This window comes from Talpa occidentalis, unplaced genomic scaffold (genome assembly GCF_014898055.3).
Source record: "Talpa occidentalis isolate TD23 unplaced genomic scaffold, MPIMG_talOcc4v2.1 talOcc4.9, whole genome shotgun sequence".
Taxonomy (NCBI): Eukaryota; Metazoa; Chordata; class Mammalia; order Eulipotyphla; family Talpidae; genus Talpa; species Talpa occidentalis.
Genome location: NW_023605305.1, coordinates 30,123,246 through 30,148,106, shown reverse-complemented (window position 1 = coordinate 30,148,106; position 24,861 = coordinate 30,123,246). Strand labels below are relative to the sequence as shown.

The 24,861-nt window shown below is 36.9% G+C and overlaps 1 protein-coding gene across 2 annotated transcripts in view; it reads left to right on the top strand.

The window, feature by feature from the left end:
• SPATA6 (spermatogenesis associated 6) overlaps positions 1–24,861 on the top strand; it is a 98,606-nt gene that overhangs the window by 70,864 nt on the left and 2,881 nt on the right. For both annotated transcript variants that reach the window (XM_037498269.2, XM_037498271.2), the window contains exon 12: positions 9,036–9,127. In XM_037498269.2, the coding sequence (XP_037354166.1) occupies positions 9,036–9,127 (92 nt within the window). The remainder of the gene's footprint in view (positions 1–9,035; positions 9,128–24,861) is intronic.

Below are 24,861 nucleotides of genomic sequence, written 5' to 3'. Positions count from 1 at the left end.
ATATGTTGGATCTTATGTACATATGTGTTTTCTACTCTTCCTAAATTTCTTTTCATATCCTCATTTCTCTTAAAAAATTTTTTTCTCCTTTTTTATCATTTCCTCTTATGGCATTATATACTATGATAATCCATTCACTTTTATGTTTCTTATTTACTTTTACTCTCAGAAATTATTCTTATTTTTTACATTTAAAAATTTTTTTCTGATTTCTTAAAATATATCATTGTTAGGACTCTCTGCTTTTTTGTTTACTATTAGGGTCTAATAGCCTCTTAGATGGTTGCCAGTGATACTTGCCTACTAGTATTCTTACCCCTGTGTGCTCTCCTCCCACCGTAGGACTGATCCCTATGAACAATAAACTATTATAGAAATTACAGTGTATGACTTCTAAAACTAGATCATAAAGGATATTAAAGTTTCTGTCTTGTTCTCTTATAAGATCACTTATTCTGGGAAGTCAGTTGTGAGGTCATGAGGACATCAATAATACAGTTTCTGACCAAAAAAATACAGTTTCTGCTTTATAATATCTTTTCTGGCATGGTTTAGTTGAGAGCTCCTTATTTGATCTTTCCACTTCCCGCTTTTTAAAAACTTTTAATGCTATAACTCATTTATGATGACTATTTTTTTTGTGAAATTATCTTTTCCTGACTTTTAGAAGGGACATATGCTTTAGATTAACTTTCCTAAATTTATAGCTTGCAAGCTCTTTTTTTTCTGTTTTCATATTTAATTCCAAAATATACCAGTTTCTGAGATTTCCTGGCTTTCTTTTTCTTCCCAACTTTTATATAGCCCCTTTTTTTCCTTTGCTTTTATTTCTGTGTTCAATTTGGATGTTCCTCCCCAGATGTTTCTACTCAATGTAAAGTTTTATCTTGGAAGATGACTTTGGCCTGCTAGTTTTGGGAGTTAATGGGTGCCAGACAGCTCCAACTCCTTCAGAAATTACTGTAAGCCCTTTGTATCCATTACTTTGGAAGGTGGAAAGCATCTTCCAATTTCAGTTATTCTTAAACTGACCAAATGACCTTTTGGGTAAATACTCTGTTATTTGGTTTATCAGATACCTCCATGCTTTCCTGTGACTTCTCCTGCACAGATGCGCTTACCAAAGCATCTCTTGTGGTTTGTCCCCATAGCCTCTATTTTGGGGTTTATAGGCAGAGCTTGTTGCTTCGTTTTGTTGATTTTTCCATGGATAATTTAGTATTGCTATTCTAGGTACTGTTAAATATTTTATTCGAGTATAACATCCATTAAAGTTTTTTCATCTACTTTTCATTTCATTTAGGATTACAGATAATCCTAAATTGTATGACACAATGAGTTTTCACAAGTGAACCCATGTGTGAACCCAGAGGTAGCTCTATTGCCTTTTTCACTCATTACAGTCCTCACTATTCTAATATTTACCAATATATTTAGTTTAGTTTTGTGGGGGTTTTAGCCTTCAGAAGTGGAATCATACAGTATTTATTCTTTTTTATATATGATTTCTTAGGCTGATCACTATGTTCATGACATTCTTGTGCTTCATTTTTATTGCTGTATAGCAAGAGTCAGCAAACTGTGTCCACAGGAAAATTCCAAGCCTTTATATTTTACATAAAGTTTTATTGAAACATGGATAGGCTCATTTGTTTATATACTGTTTATGGTTGTTCTCAAGCCATAATAGCAGAGATAAATAACTATGACAGAGACCACATAACCTGCAAAGATGAATATATACTATTTGGCCCTTCACAAGAATATTTTACCAACCCCTGTTTGCCTGAAGAATTCCCCTCTAGTGTTTTTCAGTGCAGGTCTACTGATGGAAATTTTGTGTTTTCATTTAATTATTGACATAGCTACAAAATCTGTGAAGAATTTTTCCTCATTGGGTCTGGAGGTGTCTGTATTTACACCTCCTGCACTTTGAAAATGTCATTCTGTTATCTTACTACTTCCATCATTCCTTGAGAAGTGTACTGTCCTTTTGACCCTTTGAAGGTATTTAATCTTTGTCTTCTTTTAATATTTTATCTTGGTTTTCAAATATTTGGTTTTATAAATTAACCCTGCCTGGATGCACAGAGCTTCTTGAATCTGTACATTCATGTCTTAAATTAGATTGGGAAATTCTAGCCCATACCTTCCTAAATATGCTTTATGACTTCCATTATTCCTCACTTTTTGGGTGTCCAATGACCTTTTTATTCCTATTGTCTCCCACAAGTTTCCTGCACTCCTTTTTGTATCATTTTATTTTCATTCTTACTGTATTTCCTATGAACCTATGTTTTATTTTACTTATCTAATCTCTACTAATTCCAATATGCTATAAAACTGATGTATGAAGTTCTTTATTTTGACTTTAATTTTCAGGTCTAAAGTGACTGATTTTTTTTTTTTTCTACCAATTTGAGGTGACGTTTAAGTCTGCAGAGTTAGACACAGGAAGTGTGCTTCCAAACATTTCCATTGCTATTGCTTTATTTTTTTTTAATAGTTTTCTATTTATTATCATTGGATAATCAGAGATTACTATGAACATGCATTTTTTTTTGTTTTTTGTTTGTTTTTTTTAGTATCTATTCATTTTATTTTATTTTTATTTTTTATAATAAATTTTATTTTTATATTCCCCATACAATTTCAACCCCCCCATTTTGACCCCAATCCCTCCCCTCCCTCCACCCACCCCCCAAAAGTGTCTCTGGTTCATAGATTTTTGTTGATTTTGATTTTCACTTTCTTATAGTTATTCATTTTCCTGGTCCCTTATTTAAGTTTTCTAGATTCCTGCTATGAGTGAGACCATCCGGTATTTTTCTTTTTCTTTCTGGCTTATTTCGCTGAGCATGATCCCTTCTAGCGCCATCCACGTTGCTGCAAATTGCATGTGTTTATCTGTTTTGAATGCTGAGTAATATTCCATGGTATATATGTACCACATCTTCTTGATCCAGTCATCTATTTTTGGGCATTTGGGCTGTTTCCAAAGCTTAGCTATTGTAAATAGTGCTGCTATAAACATAGGGGTGCAGGTGTTCTTTGGAATTGATGTTTCTGTGTCCTTTGGGTAAATACCTAGGAGTGGAATTGCTAGATCATATGGAAGCTCTATGTTTAGTAGGTCCAGAAATCTCTACACAGCTCTCCATAGTGGTTGGACCAGTTTGCACTCCCACCAACAGTGCAGAAGAGTTCCTTTTTCTCCACACCCTCGCCAACATTTGTTGTTGCTAGTTTTTTTTAATATGTGCCATTCTCACTGGTGTAAGATGGTATCTCATGGTAGTTTTGATTTGCATTTCCCTGATGACAAGTGATGTTGAACATTTTTTCATATGCCTGTTGGCCATTTGCATTTCCTCTTCAGAGAAGTTTCTTTTTAGCTCTTCTGCCCATTTTTTGACAGGATTATTTTCTTTGTTGTTGTTGAGTCTCATCAGCTCTTTGCAGATTTTTGTGATCAGTCCTTTATCATTAGTGTTGTGTGCAAAAATGTTCTCCCAGTTGGTGGGGTTTCTCTTTGTTTTTGTTATTGTCTCTTTTGCTGTGCAGAAGCTCTTTAATTTGATGTAGTCCCAGCTGTTTATCTTTGCCTTCACTATCACTGCTTTGGGTGATGTGTCTGTAAAGATGTCTTTGATGTGCAAATCACGTAGGGTTTTGCCTATATTTCCTTCTATGTATTTTATGGTTTCAGGTTTTATGTCTAGTTCTTTAATCCATTTTGAGTTGGTTTTTGTGTATGGTGTGAGGTAGTAGTCAAGCTTCATTCTTTTGCATGTAGTGGCCCAGTTTTCCCAGCACCATTTATTGAACAGACTTTCTTTGCTCCAATGCATATTCTTTGCTCCTTTGTCAAATATTAGTTGACCATAAATCTGTGGACTGATTTTTTTTTAATAGATCCCAACATTTTTAAAATTGGGGAAATGTTGGTTTAAAATACTATATATGATTTATAGGTATAGGTTCATATCTTCTTTACTCTTTTTTTTTTTTTATAGAGGCATGCCTTTATTTATTTATTTGTTTGTTGTTTTTGTTTTGTTTATACATGCACTGGGTACAGTCAGAAGCGCTGGAGGGTGAGAGAATTCACCAGAGCCAGAGTGGGGAGCAGAGCAGGCAGAAGGACCGAAGTACACTGCTGAGGGGAGCAGCGGGCAGCAGGAGAGGTCTGCGCGCCATGTGGGACCCTCCTCTGGTGGCCGGGGAGCAGCCGGGGATCGAACCGGCGCCGCAGAGGCCGCGGGCAACTTCGCAACCGAGCGCTCAACCGCTGCGCCACCGGGGAGGCCCTCTTCTTTACTCTTGATTACGTCATTATCCTCTTTATGTACCAATTGTTTAATAATTATTTTCTTGACCTCTTTAAAAGAACTTTAGATTTTTTCTTGATGATGAGCAAGTTCCCTCGTTTCCCTACTAGGCAAGCTGCATCAGGAACTGATAACCTTTATTCAAAAGAGATTGAACAAGTTGAGGCTATATTTGACGTTTTGGCAAATCCCAGTGTACCTTAACCAACCTTGCTAAACCATTAACCTTCTTTTTGAACACTAAGTCCCATAGTTTTTAAGTTAGAGCCTATCAGGTTAAAATGAAGTTAGAGCCTTTGTCTTAGTGACAATAAACTGATGCAATTTCTATCTTCTTTATCAGAGGTTTTAGATACCCCTTCATTTATTTGCACACTAGCAAGCTTCAAATGTTATCCATGTATTTGAGTTCCCTTTTGTTTCTGTTTTTGTGATACCAGCTCTGTGCTCAGTGCTAGAAGTTCTCAGGAGTCAGATGCCTTCAGGGTAAATGTGGTTACAAATATTCAAGTGTCAGTTCTCTCCTTTTCAGACCTTTCAACTCTTATCTTCTATATCAAAGTTTTTCTTCTGATAGATATTTGTCTTTTAGATGCTATTTGATTGTAAAGTGTGTATCTTTTTTATTTTCAGTCATTTTGCATTATTTTGTTCATCCCCAACCTGGCATAGCTTCAGAATTTAGCAAATAATTTTGTCAAGTAAATTTTAGTTGAGTTTCTTTCAAGTCTTCAGTTTTACCTTTCTAGCCTGGTGTGGGTCACATAAATATTCTGGTGGATGATCCATCCCATGGATAAACTTTGCCTGAACAAAGACCATTATTTTTTAGTGTAGTAAATCCCAGATTGTCAAGTGCTAGTAGATCTTTCTTAAGCACCATGCAACTGTAGGAATACAGTTGACTTTTTAGATGTCCTGGGGTTAACTTTATACTCCCCAGTTCTATGTAGCTTCATAAGTCAATAAGTGTTGTGACTGAGACTCTCCCTATATGTTTAGGGACCAACTCCAGTGTCATTACTCTATTCTTTACAACCATCAGAGCTTTGTTGTTTCCCTTTCCTATCAATGGCCCTTGTTATGATACAAGTCCTGGTCTGAGCCTCTTACCCCCTGCTCAGGGTGTGCCAATACTTTTAGGAAAAATGGAAGTGTGTATCATCAATCCACCTCTGAAGGGTTTTTCCTCTGAATTTTTAGTGTCTTTAGTCATCGTTTTTCTGCACCTCTCTATAGTTAAAAATATAAAATTTTTCTTTTCTAGTTTTTCATAGGCATATTGGTCTACTATGAGTTATTCCATCTAACCTAAAAAAGTTTCTGTGTGTTTTTGTGAGGGGATTTGTATGTTTGTTTTTTATTGCTACCATAACAAAAGTGTTTCAAATTGATTATCTTAAATTTTTCTAGACTGGAGGTTTGACATGGGTCACACTGGGCTAAAATCAAGGTGTCAGAGGGGCTGTTTTCTTTTTAGAGGCTTCAGGAGAGAATCCAATTCCCAGCCTCTGGCAACTACCCACATTCCTTGGGTTATGGCCACTTTCCACTTTCCTCCATTTGCAAAGCCAGCAACATTGCAGCTCCTGATATTTATCTTAGTTTGATTAACTCCCTTGGTCTGACCACAGCCGTGAAAGATTTCTCTGCTTTTAAAAGAAATCATTTGATTGAACCTAGATAAGCCAAAGTAATCTCCCATTCTCAAGATCCTCACCCTTAATCAAATCTGCAAATTTCCCTACAGCCACACAAAGTAACATGTCCATCAGTTCTGGATTCTGTGGGTGTCTTAATGACATGCACATCTTTGGGAATTATTATTCTGCCACCACAATCTGTCACTAACATCTTCCTAGAATTCCCCTCTTGTGGTTATTTTAAGGAAATTTTTCTTTGTCTTTTATTTTCAACATGTATATAGGTGTGATTTTCTTATTACTTATCCTGTTTGGCATTTGAGGCACTTCCCACAAAAACACATGAGAGTTATTCATTATGTGCCATGTGTCTCTCAAAAGCTTTTGTTTTCATCCCTGGATTTTTTGTAATGGGCATGTTTTATATTATGAATATGTACTAATCTGTGACTTTTGTATGTTGTCTTTCACATACAGTTGTACTATGCATGGGATTTGATTTTTATATATAATGGGAAATTTGGATTAAGGTTTATTTTCCCCCCATATGATTATAACTAACATCTTTGTTTAAACAGCCATTCTTTTACTCACTGTATTTACATGAAGATAGTCCTGGATTCTGTTCTATTTAATGGTACTGTGTATAGATAATAAGTCTCTTTCTAGGTTTTCTTCTATTTTGTTGGTTTAATGGTCTTTTTTATTTTTTTGTAATACTACCACACACTGTCAATTGCTATAGGTTTTTAATGACTCTTAAAAATACCTATCGGTATGCCATTCAGTTTTGCTTGGTTGCATGTTGCTGTGGCTCTTCTTCATCCTTTGAATTTCCATCTGCCTACCAGGAACAACTTGCCATTTTCAAAAAACCTGCTAGGATTTCAATTGGGATTACTGTGGCCCTATTCTTTAATTACGGGAGCTGTGACATCTTTCTAATATTGTGTCTTCTGGTTGATGAAAATTATGACATAATTAATTTAGATCTTTCATTTTTCCTAATTTTTCCCATTTTCATTTTATAAGTCTTGGATTTTTCAGTGGTTTTATTCCTGTGTATTTGGTATCTATGCAATTAGAAATTGTATCTTTTAAAAATTTTGTCTTCTATTTGTTCTTGGTATGTTAAATACATCTTTGCACATTGACCTGGTGCCAGTGACCACCTTACAATTTCATATTAATCACTATCTTACATTTAAATTAGTGATTGTAGTTCCTCCTAAGGTTTTGGTTGGGCTCAGAAAAATAAGTTAGGAAATAGTCCCAGTCATTCTCTGGAATAGCCTATGTAAGATTATTTCTAAAGTATTTTAAATTAACTTATCTTTGTGGGAGAGATTTCAGTAGCAGATTTAATTTCTTTAATATTAGCTACTGAAATTTCTTTTTTCTTACATCACTTAGATGAGTTTAATTTTATAAGAATTATTTCTTTTTACTTTTTTTTAAAGATTTTTATTTATTTATACAAGCACTGGATACAGTCAGAAGCGCAGGAAGGTGAGAGAATTCACCAGAGCCAGAGCGGGGAGCAGAACAGGCAGACTGACGAAGTACACTGCTGAGGGGAGCAGCGGGCGTGGCAGGAGAGGTCTGCGTGCCATGTGGGACCCTCGCCAGGCGGCCGGGGATTGAACCGGCACTGCAGAGGCTGCAGGCAGCTTCGCAGCCCAGCGCTCAACCGCTGCGCCACCTGGGAGGCCCAAGAATTATTTCTTTTTAAATCTATATTATCAAATTGAATGCTATAAAGATTTTCATACTGTCTTCATTTCCTTTTTAACAGCTATAGAATAAATTACTGTGACTCCCTTTTCAATCCTGATGTTGATAATTTGCGTTTTCTTTTTTCTACAAATATCTTGACTCAAAGTTTGTTCATTTTATCAATCTTCCTAAAGAACAATACATGAACATTTTTTACTTATCTGGGGCAAGTCTTTTTATTACATAAACATACTACTTGTTATTCTATATACTCTTATAGTCTTTTAAAATGGAGGCTTAAGTTGTTAATTTGTCTTTTCTAATGTCTACATTTAAGTATATAAATTTCTGTAGGCACTACATTAGCTACGTCTTATAATTCGAATGTTGTATCTTTATTATTATTCACTTCAAAATGTTTTATAATATTTGTGTGATTTCTTTATGGATGCCATTGTAAGTTAGCAGTGTGTTTCTTAATTTCTACCCACTTGACTGTTCTTTCATTTTGTTGTTGCTGTTGTTGACAGCTAGCTGAATTTCTTTATACTAGAAAATACACTCTATATTCATTGGAATTTGTTAAGATTTTCTTATGACCCAGCATCTAGTTAGTTTTAGTGATTCTGTATGTACTGCTCTGACCTTGTAGGGTGCAGAATTCTGTTTAAGTTGAAAATATCTTTATTAATTGATCAGATCTCTATACTTGCAGTAAATTCTGCAAAATTTTTAATGCATCATTTTACTTTCTTCTTTTCATTTATAAAATGTTCTAGCATTCTGTAAGGAAAACATGAGCACTTGAAGTAATGAAAACTAAAAAAGGTCCATTATTATTCCATTACAGTTTCTTTCTTAAAAAAAAATACAAAAAACTTCACTTTCTGTGGCTTGTTACTGCATTTTGACTTATGGGTAGTAATTCTAAGTCATTTCTTGTGTATATCGTAGGTATATGTTATAGTGCTTGCATCTACATAATTTATCCAAATACTTATTCTTCAAAGTGCAGGTATAATCTTTTAGGAGCTCTGATAATAATATATAAGATAGTACTATACATCTTATTATTTATCTTTACACAGATTCATTATCCTTCATTCATTGTTTGAAGAAGCATCTACTGGTTGTCTAGCCTTTGATAAACAGTATTAGCCAAAATATAATAAAATTATGCTAGTTTTATTGAACTGAATAATAAATTCTCTCTTGTTTCTTTCTTTAGAAATCCAAGCATTTAATTCAATTTCTTAGAGTGGAGTAGGGGGAGAACATTTTCCAAAGAAACATAAATGTTGTTTGAATTACAAAATGAATTAATAAAAATCTTTTCATTTTTAAGGATGAGAGAGACCCAGATAAAGATGATGAACTGGAAATGAAAAGAGGTCTTTTATACAGAGACTCTGCCTATGACAGTGACCCTGAATATAGGTATGAACTTTGGTTTTGTTTTTTTTTAAAGATTTTATTTATTTTGCATAGAAGAACTGGGGTTCAGGCCAGAGGTACGAGGGATGAGGGGATGAAAGGATTTACCAGAGACAGAATGGAGAACATAACAGGCAGATCTACTGAAATACACTGCTGAGGGGTGCAGGAGGCAAAACAGAAGAGATCTGCTGCACCATGTGGGTTATCTCCCTGACCAGGGATCAAACTCTGGCCGTCATGGTGGGCCTTTGAGGTGGTAGGGCTGAGATTTAACCCCTAGGCCACAAGGGAGACCCCAGGAATGAACTCTGTACCTTGTTAATGCTGTGTATAAAAAGCATTATAAAAGATCTTCCTCAGAATTGTTATAAAAATCCTGTTTCTTAATCTGCTGAATTGGTGGAGAGTTTAAACTCAAATTGATAATTGTTATTTATTTGTTAAAAATTATATAATTTTTAACTATGTAAAAGCCTATTGAAATATTTCAGTGTTTGCATTACTGAAACTCTTTAATGAAAGTAAATATAGTCATTAAATGGTGAAGATTTACCGTGTATTTGGCTCCCTGCAAATCCACATACCTAGAGCTTATTTCAGGACATACTTATTTTAATCCAAATAACACTTTCTATAGTTTTAGACTACAAGTAAGTCTTTTTTTAATAACAAAGTTAAATTCTAGTCTAAGATTTCATAAGTATTATTAAAAATAATTTTTTCATGGGATCTTATACTAGCAAATCCCATGTAGACTTGAGAAATTCTGTGTCCATTGCCATAAAATGCAGTGTGAAAAGCTGAATGTAAACTGTGGGTTTGTCTAATTAAATGTTCTTGAATCCTTTCACGTTGTACCACTCATTGCTACTTGGCTTCCACCTTCCTGAGTTTCCACAAGAACAATTATAACGGGAAAGCTCCAGATACTGAATCATGTTCATTGCTACCTGGGTCTTTGGACTCAAATCTCTGCTTTTTTGCCCTGGTAAGCTAGGCTAGATGTTCTATGAAGGTGCAGGGACTTCTTCTTCATAGAACCTTTCCCAAAGTTATCGTCTCCCAATCAAGAAGCAACCTGGGCCTCTCATCCAGGTAAACAAAGTATTGCGGAGGAGTGAAAAAGTGTAATCCAAACAAGAAAAGTCCAAGAGAGTGCACACCTTGAGAAAGAAAGATTTTTACCCTTTATTGTGCCTACTTAAAGCTCTGTTACTTGGATTGCTATTTTATGGACTAACATTGCAGTGTGTGGTTCTTAATCCATATAATTCTAATCTAGGTGAGAAATGAATAGCCTAATTAAGCATTAGTTCTAATTAAAGACCAAGCATAAGATGGTGTGTTTTTAGATGGGAGTTGGCCCCTAAAAGAGAAGGGAGGATAAAAATAATTTCAACTTAACACAGGTCAGCAACTTAACATCGGACATGTCCAGAGTTCACCTGGACATGTAGTCCTCTTAAAGAAAACTGTCAGGCAATAAGATTGGTTCTGTGACTAACAACACTTACAGCCCAATTTTTAAAATTCACGATAGGAAAGTAAACCATTGCACTATAATTTTCAGTAAGGATTTATGATTTTATGACTAGTAGGCCATTATGGTGTTAACTATTGGGAAGGTGGACTGCTGACTTGATGAGACATGGAAAAGATTCTTAGCAGCTGTTGCAAATTAGCCTGGGGTTTCATAATAAGTAGTGTCTCATGATATATTAGGTTCAGATTGTACATAGGTGTTTAGGTTTCAGTGATACCGGGTTTTAGGAATAAAAAAAATGTGTTCTTTTTTAATTTAACATGAAAATACTCAAATATTCTGGCTATGTCACACTTTAGGTCAGTTTTATGTCTACTTCTTTTTACTGGAAACAGAGAAAAATCATAAAAGCATAATGAAAAGATATCATTATTTGGCGATAATGATACTGAGTTTAACCTACATTAATGAAACCAGAGAGATGTCTTAAAGTATCACTTTACAGTACTGATTTTAAAGTTTACATAAAGACTGCTTGTCCTCTTTACCCAGATATACACTAAAAATAACACTTGAGGTTAAGGACGATTTTAGAGTAATCTTCATTCTATCTCCCATTCATGGAGAAACCACTTCTGTGGTCTCCATTGTGGGTTCCTTGTTCCCTCCAGGATAAAATTCTCTGACTCTTCACAGTCTCATTCTCTCTTCTATAGCTATCCTTTGTATTTCATGACATTCCAGACTGCTTCATGCCCTGGTTCTGTTACAGGATAATGCCTGGAATAATACAGATTTTCCTGTTTATCAAGTGAACGTGTGCCTACTATTTCACTATTTAGGACTAAGCTCATGTTACTCTCTCTTCTGAGATACCTTTCATGGCCTCAACAGATTGTTTGGCATTTTCTCCTTTGTCCTGTCACTTCCTCTCCTATACACAATTTCAATTAGGCATATTTATCTCACAATGATAACTATTTTACTATCTATGTGTGCTTCCTTCTGTTAAGGGTGCGCTCCTTGAAGGCACACATTTTTTCTTATCTTTGCTTTTGACTGCCTATCAAGGGGTCTGATGTGTACTAGGAGCTCTATTTTAAAAATAGTTCAAATATTTCTGTGTCCTTTGGGTAAATACCTAGGAGTGGAATTGCTGGATCATATGGAAGCTCTATGTTTAGTAGGCCCAGAAATCTCCACACAGCTCTCCATAGTGGTTGGACCAGTTTGCACTCCCACCAACAGTGCAGGAGAGTTCCTTTTTCTCCACACCCTCGCCAACATTTGTTGTTGCTAGTTTTTTTAATATGTGTCATTCTCACTGGTGTAAGATGGTATCTCATGGTAGTTTTGATTTGCATTTCCCTGATGACAAGTGATGTTGAACATTTTTTCATATGCCTGTTGGCCATTTGCATTTCCTCTTCAGAGAAGTTTCTTTTTAGCTCTTCTGCCCATTTTTTGACTGGATTATTTTCTTTGTTGTTGTTGAGTCTCATCAGCTCTTTGCAGATTTTTGTGATCAGTCCTTTATCATTAGTGTTGTGTGCAAAAATGTTCTCCCAGTTGGTGGGGTTTCTCTTTGTTTTTGTTATTGTCTCTTTTGCTGTGCAGAAGCTCTTTAATTTGATGTAGTCCCACATCAATTCCAAAGAACACCTGCACCCCTATGTTTATAGCAGCACTGTTTACAATAGCTAAGCTTTGGAAACAGCCCAAATGCCCAAAAATAGATGACTGGATCAAGAAGATGTGGTACATATATACCATGGAATATTACTCAGCATTCAAAACAGATAAACACATGCAATTTGCAGCAACATGGATGGCGCTGGAAGGAATCATGCTCAGCGAAATAAGCCAAAAAGAAAAAGAAAAATACCGGATGGTCTCACTCATAGCAGGAATCTAGTAAAACTTAAATAAGGGACCAGGAAAATGAATAACTATAAGAAAGTGAAAATCAAAATCAACAAAAAACTATGAACCCAGAGACACTTTTTGGGGCGGGGGCGGGAGGGGAGGGATTGGGTCAGAATGGGGGGCTGCAATTGTATGGGGAATATAAAAATAAAATTATTATTTAAAAAAAATAAATAAAATAAATAAAAATAGTTCAAATATTAAAATTGGATCCTTTATTAATAATTGTCCGTTGAATTGCTGAAACTCTAAGACAGTATTTAAATAAACTCATTTTATGATTGCTGTATTTAATAATATCTCTAGATAATGAATCAAGAGTGGAATTAAGAGGCAGCACTTCTTAAAGCAAATAGTGAAAGCTGTTAGATCTTATTTGTCTTACATAGCTCATTTCTACACATTCTAATTCAGGGAAAGAAAGTAAGTAACCTGTAAGTAACAAGTTTTCAGTAATTAATTTGGATAGACAAAGTTTACTGTATGTTTCTGCTAATAATAAAACAAGATAAATCAGCATGCAGCTTTTTCCCTAAGCTTTTTTTTCTATAGAAAACTAAACCTCTAACTCAGTGCTTCCTAAAGTATAGTTCTTGTACTTGCTAGAAATCCGAAATTTTATATCACAGGCATATTCATTCAGTAACTAAGGAAGGTGAAGCTTAATAATCTGAGTTATGACAAGCCCTTCCTATTTCTCTGGCGCACATTAAAATTTGAGAGCTGCTGCTATAAACTCAGTAAATTTTGATGTTCCTGGTAACATTTTGTGGTTTTATGGTATCTTTAAAAGATAACAAAATGGCTTTTCAGAGTTTGTTATTAGATCTATAACATGACATCTCCCTATCAGCTATTCTGAACTCCCAAAAGTTTGAAAACTTTTATTGTTGCTTTCCACACGTGGCTTCCTGCATATGTGCATACATGCATTGTGTCACCCAGTCCCTGTGACACACACACCCGTCACATCCTCCACTACATGTTTTTGTCAATTGAAGTTTTGCTTGATAGAAACCTTTATTGAGTATTATGGAAAGGAATTCACCTCTTGTGATATGAAACGTCTGATTATAAATACAAATACCAAATGGCTGGGATCTAGGTGTCAGATTTTATTAGGATAAAGCTTGTGGAGGGGCGGGGCGAGGGAGGAGGGGCGGGGCGAGGGGAGGGGCGGGGCGAGGGAGGAGGGCGGGCGAGGAGGAGGGGCGGGGCGAGGGAGGAGGGGCGGGGCGAGGGGAGGAGGGGCGGGGCGAGGGAGGAGGGAGGAGGGGCGGGGCGAGGGAGGAGGAGGGCGGGGCGAGGGGAGGGGCGGGCGAGGAGGCGGGCGAGGGAGGAGGCGGGGCGAGGGAGGAGGGCGGGCGAGGGAGGAGGGCGGGGCGAGGGAGGAGGGGCGGGGAGGAGGGCGGGGCGAGGGAGGAGGGGCGGGGCGAGGGGAGGAGGAGGGGCGGGCGAGGAGGAGGGGCTGAAGCACAGAGCATAGTGGAGCAGCAGGCACAGAGAGAAGGGACCTTCTGCTGCACCACATGCGCTCTAGCTCCATGCCCCCTTGGGGGGGCTAACTCCCACGCTCCTTGTGGGTAGCTCCCTGGCTGGGGTTCGAACTCAGGCCGCAGCGGTGAGAGCGCTGAGACTAACCCCTAGGCCATTCTGGAGGCCCCGCCAGGGCCTATTTAAATGGAGCCTTTAACCTTTATTAGGAGGCTTCAGGAGAACTACTGACAGCTGCTTCTCCAGCAAGTCAGAAGAGACTACGGCTGCCCGGCCCTTCCCTCAGTGATCATCACTGTCTCCTCCTCGGGCCCGTGGGCGCTGAGGGAAGATGGCTTTCAGCGGCACCTCCATGTCTTCATCGGTGACAAGAGGGGGCGAAGTATGGGGATTTTTCAATTCTAAAACAAGTATTTTTCATTGATGAATCAGAAGAAAAACCTACACAGTTCAGAAAGTAATCAGGATTGTACTGATCCTGAAAGATTTCTTTGGTGATGATCATGTGTAAAATCAATATTTAGAAGTTTCTAGAGATTTAAGTATGCAGACTTCTGATGTCCTCATAGAATAATGAATGCTCTTAGCGAGCTGAAGAGACTCAAAAAAAACAAAGTAAATAATCCAATCACAAAATGGGCAGAAGAGCCAAAAAGAAACTTCTCCAAAGAGGAAACGCAAATGGCCAACAGGCATATGAAAAAATGTTCAACATCACTTGCAATCAGGGAAATGCAAATCAAAACTACCATGAGATACCATCTCACACCAGTGAGAATGGCGCGTATTTAAAAAACTAGCAACAACAAATGTTGGCGAGGGTGTGGAGAAAAAGGAACTCTTCTGCACTGTTGGTGGGAGTGCAAACTGGTCCAACCACTATGGAGAGCTGTGTAGAGATTTCTGGACCTACTAAACATAGAGCTTCCATATGATCCAGCAATTCCACTCCTGGGTGTTTACCCAAAGGACACAGAAACATCAATTCCAAAGAACATCTGCACCCCTATGTTTATAGCAGCACTGTTTACAATAGCTAAGCTTTGGAAACAACCCAAATGCCCAAAAATAGATGACTGGATCAAGAAGATGTGGTGCATATACACCATGGAATATCACTCAGCATTCAAAAAAGATAAACACATGCCATTTGCAGCAACATGGATGGCGCTGGAAGGGATCATGCTCAGCGAAATAAGCCAGAAAGAAGACGAAAAACACTGGATGGTCTCACTCATAGCAGGAATTTAGAAACCAGCAAAACACCTGTAGTTCATGACCTTAGTCTATCCTTTGCACTTGTTTTCTTCACGTTGTATAGAAGAAATGGATTAAGTAGAAGAAGCCATACATTTCTGGGCATTAAAGAATAGTTTGAGTGGTTGTTCAGAATCATCTTGGAAGGTGCAGTGATTTATCTCTCCATATCCTCCAGATATTTCTTAGCTCGTAAGTGTCTTCTAGTACCACCGTCTCTTCTCCCATCAATATATATTCTGTTTGCCTTCCTTGCTCCTAGAAGCTGCCCAAGGACATATGACATTTGTTATTAAAAATGCCACCTGCCAACATTCTAAGATCTTTCCAGGCTCTCCATGGATGGCAGTGGTTTCATATCATGCTTAAAAAATCTCCTGAGGTTGCGACCTCGGGGTGCCCCGGCGCTCCCAAATGGCTGGTTTTTTCCTTCTCATGACCTTTCCAATTATTTCTTAGAATTAATGTTCCTTTTAAAAAAAAAAAAAAGATTTATTTATTTATTTATACAAGCACTGGGTACAGTCAGAAGTGCGGGAGGGTGAGAGAATTCAACAGAGCCAGAGCGGGGAACAGAACAGGCAGATTGACAGAACACTGCTGAGGGGAGCAGTGGGCAGCAGGAGAGGTCTGCACGCCATGTGGGGCCCTGACCGGCAGCTGGGGATCGAACCGGTGCTGCAGAGGCTGTGGGCAGCTTCGCAGTCCAGTGCTCAACCGATGCGCCACCAGGGGAGGCCCAGAATTAATATTCTTTAAGTAGCACATCTATCTTACCTTCTGACCTTCTTTTCCATGTATATCACCTCATAGATCTTTTATCTGAATACTGCTTACAGAAATCTAGGCCATAGACTACACGTAGTATATGTTTAGTCTGCATTGGATACAGAAATAGAAAATAAGGTATGAAGTGAGTTCTCACCCTTCTTTAAGCTAAGAAACTAAGTTATGTCCTTTGTCTCCTAGTCATGCTAAGTTGCCTACAACCATTCTCTTCTCTGCTTATAGGCTAGCTTTAAAAATAAATTTACAGGGCCTCCCAGGTGGCACAGCGGGTTGAGCGCTGCCCTGTGAAGCTGTCCGCAGCCTCTGCAGCTGTGAGTTCGATTCCCGGCTAGCCAGGGGGAAATCCACATGATGGGGCAGACCTCTTCTGCCTCACCTGCAGCTCCCCTCAGCAGTGTCTTCCGTCGGTCCGTCCGTCTAACTGTTCTGCTCCCTGCTCTGTGTCTGGTAAATTCTCTTACCCTCCCGCACCTCTAACTGTACCCCAGTACTTGTATACATAAAAATAAACCTTAAAAAAAAGTTTAAATAAATAAATAAATAAATTTACAATTTACACCATGTAATTAAGATTTGAAACTGCTCAGTGTTCAGATATTATACTGGTCTCTGCTCTTTTTCTGTTTTTTTTTTTTTTTTTTCTTTTCTTATTAGCATTGTCATGATTAAATAAAGGGTACCCTTCAACAAAAGTAAGTTTTTAAAAAATACATTGCATTTAATAAAATAACAGTAGTGTACCTAATTTGAACTGATGTAGTACAATGCTGATGCAGTATTTTATAGAATGTAGTAAGAGTTAATAAATGCTTGGAATGAATATGCTAGAGATGTTTATGGTAAAATAAAAGTATAGTTTTTAAAAGCCTATTACAATAATAAAACTTGTTATTATCACTTACACATTTCTTTAAACTTATTGATATACCCAGTAGTGAAAAATCAGATTTGATTCAGGTATGTTCAGAGTTCCTTAATTAGAGAGCCAGTGCTTCCATGTCTAGAAGTAGGATTCTGATACTTTTAGTTTATACTTGACATGGACCATATTGGGCCCTTTCACTGTTCACATCACTTTTTTGTGATCCAGGCTTCCAGACTGAACTGATCCCCAAATTCTCTCCAGAGAACCACTGTACTATTTACTAAATTAGAACATTTTGCATTTTCAATAAAAATTAACTCCCTGCCAAAAAGAACTAAAAACACTACATTGTCCATTTTGACAACTTCAGCTCTTCTTTATAGAACCTGACTGGGTTCATAGTCACCTCTAAAAATTTTTCTGAATTTTCTGTATGGTGTAAGCCATGGGGGTAGTATTATTGTAAAGCAACTTTGAAGCATGAAAGTGTTATCTAATGGAACCAAAGCTGCAGCAAGTCATACCTGGTAACATTGAATATAAAACTTTATGATGGGGATTAAGAACTTGGTTTACAATCTTGGAAAAACTTAGATAATTATTTTTAAACTTAGCAGTTCTGTTGCAGTTTACCTTTCTGAGAGTTGGATAGTGGTGTATGTTGTAAATTTAAACATCCATTAAGTTTTTGTAGTAGAACTATCCTGGAAATTAAAATGGAGAATTCAGAAAAAGACATTATTACTGACCAGTACTATACTAAAAGGTTGATGATTATGGAAAACAGAGAAATGACCAGATCTGTGTTTTATGCAGTATTAATTAGTGCTGACTTGCTATAAAATAAAGCAAAGCAACAGTTAACAACGAATACATTACAACAAGAGGGAATCCTAAAGTGGTGAAGAAACAGAGACAAATGTGGGGGCTTAGGCTGTTAGATAAAGTACATGTTTTCTATTAATATATTTGTTTGTGTGATTTTTCCTATCACTTTACTCAAATTATCAAAACATTGTTTTAAGTGACAGCAGGAGTTAGGCTTGATGAGAAATTGTATGAAAGAAATTGTATTCCATTGTCTGGACTATTTCTTGAGTGAAGCTAATGAAAGAAATATGGCAACTAAATCAAAGCAATAGCACTAAGACTTGCCTAAGGCACTGTGAAACATTGTAAAGATTGCACTGGCTTTATTAGAACTTGTTTTAGAAATTGAATGGACAAGATAGATTCAATGATAAACATGTTTTAAAATTTGTTATCCCAGAGATTATATCATTAAAAAAAATTTTTCCCGTATGAAAGAGGTGGTACTAAGTGTAAAAGAAATTTGACAGTCTCTAGCAAAGATTCGTAGAAAATACAAGATAGACTACTGTTTTAGAAAGTATAGAGATTGGAGGCCTCCCTGATGGTGCAGCGGTTGAGCGCTGGGTTGCAAAGCTGCCTGCAGCCTCTGCAGCGCTGGTTCGATCCGCAGCCACCTGGTGAGGGTCCCATATGGCGTGCAGACCTCTCCTGCTGCCCGCTGCTCCCCTCAGCAGTGTACTTCATCAGTCGGCCTGCTCTGCTCTCCACTCTGACTGGTGAATTCTCTCACCCTCCCGCGCTTCTGACTATACCCAGTGCTTGTATAAATAAATAAATCTTTTTTAAAAAAAGAGAAAGTACAGAGATTGGTTGTCCTGATACATGGAAGTGATTTTTTTTTTAATTACCACTAAATATATCAATTGTTACAGAAGCATATAGTCAATGTTTGCGCATCCTAAATAATAACAATAGTGTTAATAAAAATAATGAATACCAAATTACTCACCATCCAGTTTAGGAAGTAATCATAACCCATATTTCTAAAGCCATCGTAGGCCCCTAATTGTCTCTCTTTCCATAGACATAATTGTGCCTGAGATTTTTTTTTCTGTTAATCCTCCTCTTACTTTTCTTCATAATTATACCATATATGCATCTGTTCTTAAGAAATAAAATAATTTTTCTTATTTTAAACTTTATATAAATGTACTTATAACTATTTCGTTTGAAGCTTGCTTTTCTTCCCATTCAGTTGTTTTTTAGCTTCATCCATGATGATGCAGCAGGAGGTCATTAATGTTCCCCATTGTCTACTGTGCCATTGTATGCATACACCATAATTTATCTGTACGAATGTAGATGGGCATCTAGGTTGTTCTTAACTGTTACAAATAATGTCCTGGTACACATGTGCATCAATTTTGCTGCACCTAAGAGTAGTTGCTCATTCAACCTTAGTTGCTCATTCAACCTTATTTGGTCATGCCAAAATTTTTCGAAGAGTGACTATACAAATATTCTCAATGCTCTACCCCTTCACTGACACTAAAGTCAACTCTTTTTTTTTTTAAGATTTAATTATTTATTTATACAAGCACTGGGTACAGTCAAAAGCATGGGAGGGTGAGAGAATTCACCAGAGCCAGAGCAGGGAACAGAACAGGCAGACTGACGAAATATACTGCTGAGGGGAGCAGCAGGTGTGGCAGGAAAGTTTTGTGCACCATGTGGGACCCTCGCTGGTGGCCGGGTATCGTGGAACTGGCTCTGCAGAGGCTGCAGGCAGCTTCGCAGCCCAGCGCTCAACCGCTGCACCACCAGAGAGACCCTAAAGTCAACTCTTTTAATAAGCAAGGCCACTCTGTGCCTTTTTTTCTTTTGGTCACTTTGATTGTATTCACATAGTAAATTAACTTAAGACCAAACAGCAAATTCTTCTTACAGCTGTGCAGCTCCAAGAATTCTAACATCATAATTGATGGTAGAAGTAACCTCATGGGACTGATAATTCAGGGGAAGAGATTGTGTCAAGTGAGGTTCTAAATATATGAAGAAAATATTTGTAGCATTTAATAGTAGCCAATATATTCAGTTTTATGTTACACAAACTTCATAGTCTCTAACATGCCTGAAATGTCTGATCCATAACAAATATTTCATTTATTGAAGCAACTGCTTATTAAAAAATAAAAAGTCAACTGCTTATTAAAAAATAAAATGAACTCAGTTTTTGAAAAAGTTAATACTTTATTTGTAGCAAATGATACATTAAATTCAGAAATTAATGTCTATGATAATAAAATTATATCCTTGTTACCTTCAAAAACATGCTGTCAAGTCTTCAGGAAGAGTTACTTTCTCTGTTCCCATTAGAACTAGCCTTGTTATTTGATAACTTCCTATTCTTTTATTCCCCTTCAAAATCCTCAAAACCCTATTACTTCAAATTTTGTTTTCCATTTCCCAAAGTGGCCCATATTCACTCTAGGTTTCCTTTATGGAGACCAGCAGCATGGCATACTAGAAGGTCCATAGAGCCACAGACTTAGTGTCTTTTTCCATTCTGCTATTTACTGGCTGAGTGGTAGTCTAAGATAAGTCACTTGCCTTACCCGAGTCTCTTTTTCCAACCTCAGAGGGTTGTAAGATTTATTGACAAATATGTATATAAAACACCAAATTTAGTGCCTCATATTTAGTAATTTGTGTGAGCAAGTTAAGCACTATACTATATACTTTACATAGATTCTCTTTGATTTTTATTATTTTTTTCAAGTTATCCAAAATCACATGTTTTAATTTTTGCCACAGATCCCAAAAGAAAAATTAGTCCATACTGTAAGTTGTCAAGTTTATAGTAATAGGACCCAATTTTCCATAATTCTTTTTTTTCTAATATTTTTTGATGTATTTTTTTTAAATAATAAATTTTATTTTTATATTCCCCATACAATTGCAGCCCCCCCCCCATTCTGACCCCAATCCCTCCCTCCCGCCCCCGCCCCCCAAAAAGTGTCTCTGGTTCATAGTTTTTTGTTGATTTTGATTTTCACTTTCTTATAGTTATTCATTTTCCTGGTCCTTATTTAAGTTTCTAGATTCCTGCTATGAGTGAGACCATCCGGTATTTTTCTTTTTCTTTTTGGCTTATTTCGCTGAGCATGATCCCTTCCAGCGCCATCCATGTTGCTGCAAATTGCATGTGTTTATCTTTTTTGAATGCTGAATAATATCCCATGGTATATATGTACCACATCTTCTTGATCCAGTCATCTATTTTTGGGCATTTGGGTTGTTTCCAAAGCTTAGCTATTGTAAACAGTGCTGCAATAAACATAGGGGTGCAGGTGCTCTTTGGAATTGATGTTTCTGTGTCCTTTGGGTAAATACCTAGGAGTGGAATTGCTGGATCATATGGAAGCTCTATGTTTAGTAGGCCCAGAAATCTCCACACAGCTCTCCATAGTGGTTGGACCAGTTTGCACTCCCACCAACAGTGCAGGAGAGTTCCTTTTTCTCCACACCCTCGCCAACATTTGTTGTTGCTAGTTTTTTTAATATGTGCCATTCTCACTGGTGTAAGATGGTATCTCATGGTAGTTTTGATTTGCATTTCCCTGATGACAAGTGATGTTGAACATTTTTTCATATGCCTGTTGGCCATTTGCATTTCCTCTTCAGAGAAGTTTCTTTTTAGCTCTTCTGCCCATTTTTTGACTGGATTATTTTCTTTGTTGTTGTTGAGTCTCATCAGCTCTTTGCAGATTTTTGTGATCAGTCCTTTATCATTAGTGTGTGTGCAAAAATGTTCTCCAGTTGGTGGGGTTCTCTTTGTTTTGTTATTGTCTCTTTTGCTGTGCAGAGCTCTTAATTTGATGTAGTCCCAGCTGTTTATCTTTGCCTTCACTATCACTGCTTTGGGTGATGTGTCTGTAAAGATGTCTTTGATGTGCAAATCACGTAGTGTTTCGCCTATATTTCCTTCTATATATTTTATGGTTTCAGGTCTTATGTCTAGTTCTTTAATCCATTTTGAGTTGATTTTTGTGTATGGTGTGAGGTAGTGGTCAAGCTTCATTCTTTTGCATGTAGCGACCCAGTTTTCCCAGCACCATTTATTGAACAAACTCTCTTTGCTCCAATGCATAGTCTTTGCTCCTTTGTCAAAGATTAGTTGACCATAAATCTGTGGGTTTATTTCTGGATTTTCTATTCGATTCCATTGGTCTGTATGTCTGTTCTTATTCCAATACCATGCAGTTTTGATGATTATGGCTTTATAGTATAGTTTGAAGTCTGGGAGTGTGATGCCTCCATTCCCTTTTTTTTTCAGGAGAGCTTTGGCTATTCGGGGTTTTTTGTGATTCCATATGAATTTCATCAATAATTGTTCTATTTCTTTGAAGAATGACATTGAAATTTTGATTGGAATAGCATTGAATCTGTAGATTGCTTTTGGTAGGATGGCCATTTTAATAATGTTTATTCTTCCAATCCATGAGCAGGGGATGTCTTTCCATTTCTTTGTGTCTTCTTCTATTTCTTTTAACAGTGTTTTATAGTTTTCTTTGTATAGGTCCTTTACCTCTTTTGTTAGATTTATTCCCAAATATTTGATTTTTTTTGTTTCAATAATAAAAGGGATGGTTTTTTTGATTTCTTCTTCTTCAGATTTATTGTTTGTGTATAGGAAGGCTACTGACTTTTGCATGTTGATTTTGTATCCTGCCACTTTACTGAACTGATTGATGAGTTGAATTAATTTTTCTGTGGAGTTTTTGGGGTCCTCTATGTATATTATCATATCATCTGCAAATAGTGATAGTTTGACTTCTCTTTTCCTATTTGGATTCCTTGGATGTCTTTCTCTTGTCTTATTGCTCTGGCTAGGACTTCCAGTATTATATTGAAAAGCAGTGGTGAGAGTGGACATCCTTGTCTTGTTCCAGATCTTAATGGAATTGCTTTCAGCTTTTCACCATTGAGAATGATACTGGCTGTTGGCTTGTCATAGATGGCCTTTATGATGTTGAGGTATGTTCCTTGTATCCCAAGAATTTCAAGGGCTTTTATCATGAATGGGTGTTGCACTTTGTCGAAAGCTTTCTCAGCATCTATTGATATTATCATATGGTTTTTATATTTCTTTTTGTTGATGTGTTGGATAACGTTGATTGATTTTCGGATGTTAAACCATCCTTGTGTCCCAGGAATGAATCCTACTTGGTCGTGGTGAATTATCTTATGGATATATTGTTGGATTCTGATAGCTAAAATTTTATTGAGGATTTTTGCATCAGTGTTCATTAGGGAGATTGGCCTGTAGTTTTCCTTTTTTGTGTTGTCCTTGTTCGGTTTTGGTATTAGTGTAATGTTGGCTTCATAGAACGTGTTTGGTATTGTCCCTTCCTTCTCAATTTTTTGGAAGAGTTTGTGAAGGATAGGCACTAATTCGTCTCTGAATGTTTGGTAGAATTCATTTGTAAATCCATCAGGTCCTGGGCTTTTGTTTTTGGGGAAGTTTTTGATTACCATTTCAATTTCGCTGCTTGTAATTGGTCTGTTTAGGTGTTCTATTTCTTCTTTATCTAGCTTTGGGTGATTGTATAGTTGTAGGAATTTGTCCATCTCCTCTAGATTGTTAAACTTGTTTCCATATAACTGTTCATAGTAGTTACTGATTATTCTTTTGATCTCTGCTGTGTCCGTTGTGATTTCTCCTCTTTCATTGATGATCCTGTTTATTTGTGCTTTCTCTCCCTTTTTCCTTTCTGAGCCTGGCTAGGGGTTTGTCTATTTTATTGATTTTTTCAAAGAACCAGCTCTTGATTTCATTGATCTTTTGGATTGTTTTTTTAGTTTCAATTTCATTTATTTCTGCTTTGGTTTTATTATTTCTTTTCTTCTACTGGTTTTGGGGTTTTTTTGTTGTTCTTTTTCTAGATCTTTGAGCTTCGAGATTAGGTTGTTTCTTTGAGTTCTTTCTTGTTTCTTGATGTGAGCTTCTATTGCTATATATTTTCCTCTTATTACTGCTTTTGCTGCATCCCATACATTTAGGATATTGGTGTCCTCCTTGTCGTTCAATTCAAAGAATTTTTTAATTTCTTCTTTGATCTCCTCATTAGTCCAGTGGTCTTCCAGTAGTGTGGTTTTTAATCTCCATGAGGTAGGAAAGTTCCTTGCCTTCTTTTTATGGTTTATTTCTAGTTTGATGCCTTCATGGTCAGAAAAGATGGTTGATATGATTTCAATCTTGGTGTATCTGTTGATGTTTGTCTTGTGCCCCAGTATGTGATCGATCCTGGAGAATGATCCGTGTGCGCTTGAGAAAAATGTGTACTCCGTTTTTGGGGTTTAGTGTTCTATAGATGTCTGTTAAGCCCAAATGCTCTAGGTCCTTATTTAGAGCTTTGGTTTCTTTACTTATTTTTTGTCTTGTTGATCTATCCATTGTTGATAGTGGTGTGTTGAAGTCTCCCACTACGTATGTGTTTTTTCTCTGATGTCTGTTTTCAGAGAGGACAACAGTTGTCTGATATATTTTGGTGCTCCTTCGTTTGGTGAGTATATGTTAATGAGTGTTATTTCTTCTTGAAGTATTGTCCCCTTGATCATAATGTAGTGACCATTGGGGTCTCTTTTTATCTTTTTGAGTTTGAAATCTGTTTTATCTGATATAAGTATAGCTGTTCCTGCTTTCTTTTTTGGTCCATTGCTTGTAGGATTGTTTTCCATCCTTTAACTTTGAGCCTATTTTTATCTTTTGTAGCTAAATGTGTTTCCTGGAGACAGCAAAAGGTTGGGTTTTGTTTCTTAATCCAGGCTGCAACTCTGTGTCTTTTTATTGAAGAGTTTAGTCCATTTACATTTAGAGTTAATATTGCTATGTTAGCATCTGTATTTGCCATTGTGTTTGTCTTTCCTTTGATTTTATTTATTTATTCTTTTAATAACTTTTTTTTTTTTTGGCCTTCTTTCATTGTTATTCGTCCCTCTGAGGTTCTGGCTTTAGGACTCCTTGTAGAATTTTTTGGAGTGGGGGTTAGTTGTAATGAAATTCCGGAGTTTCTGTTTGTCTGGGAAGGTCCATATTCTTTCTTC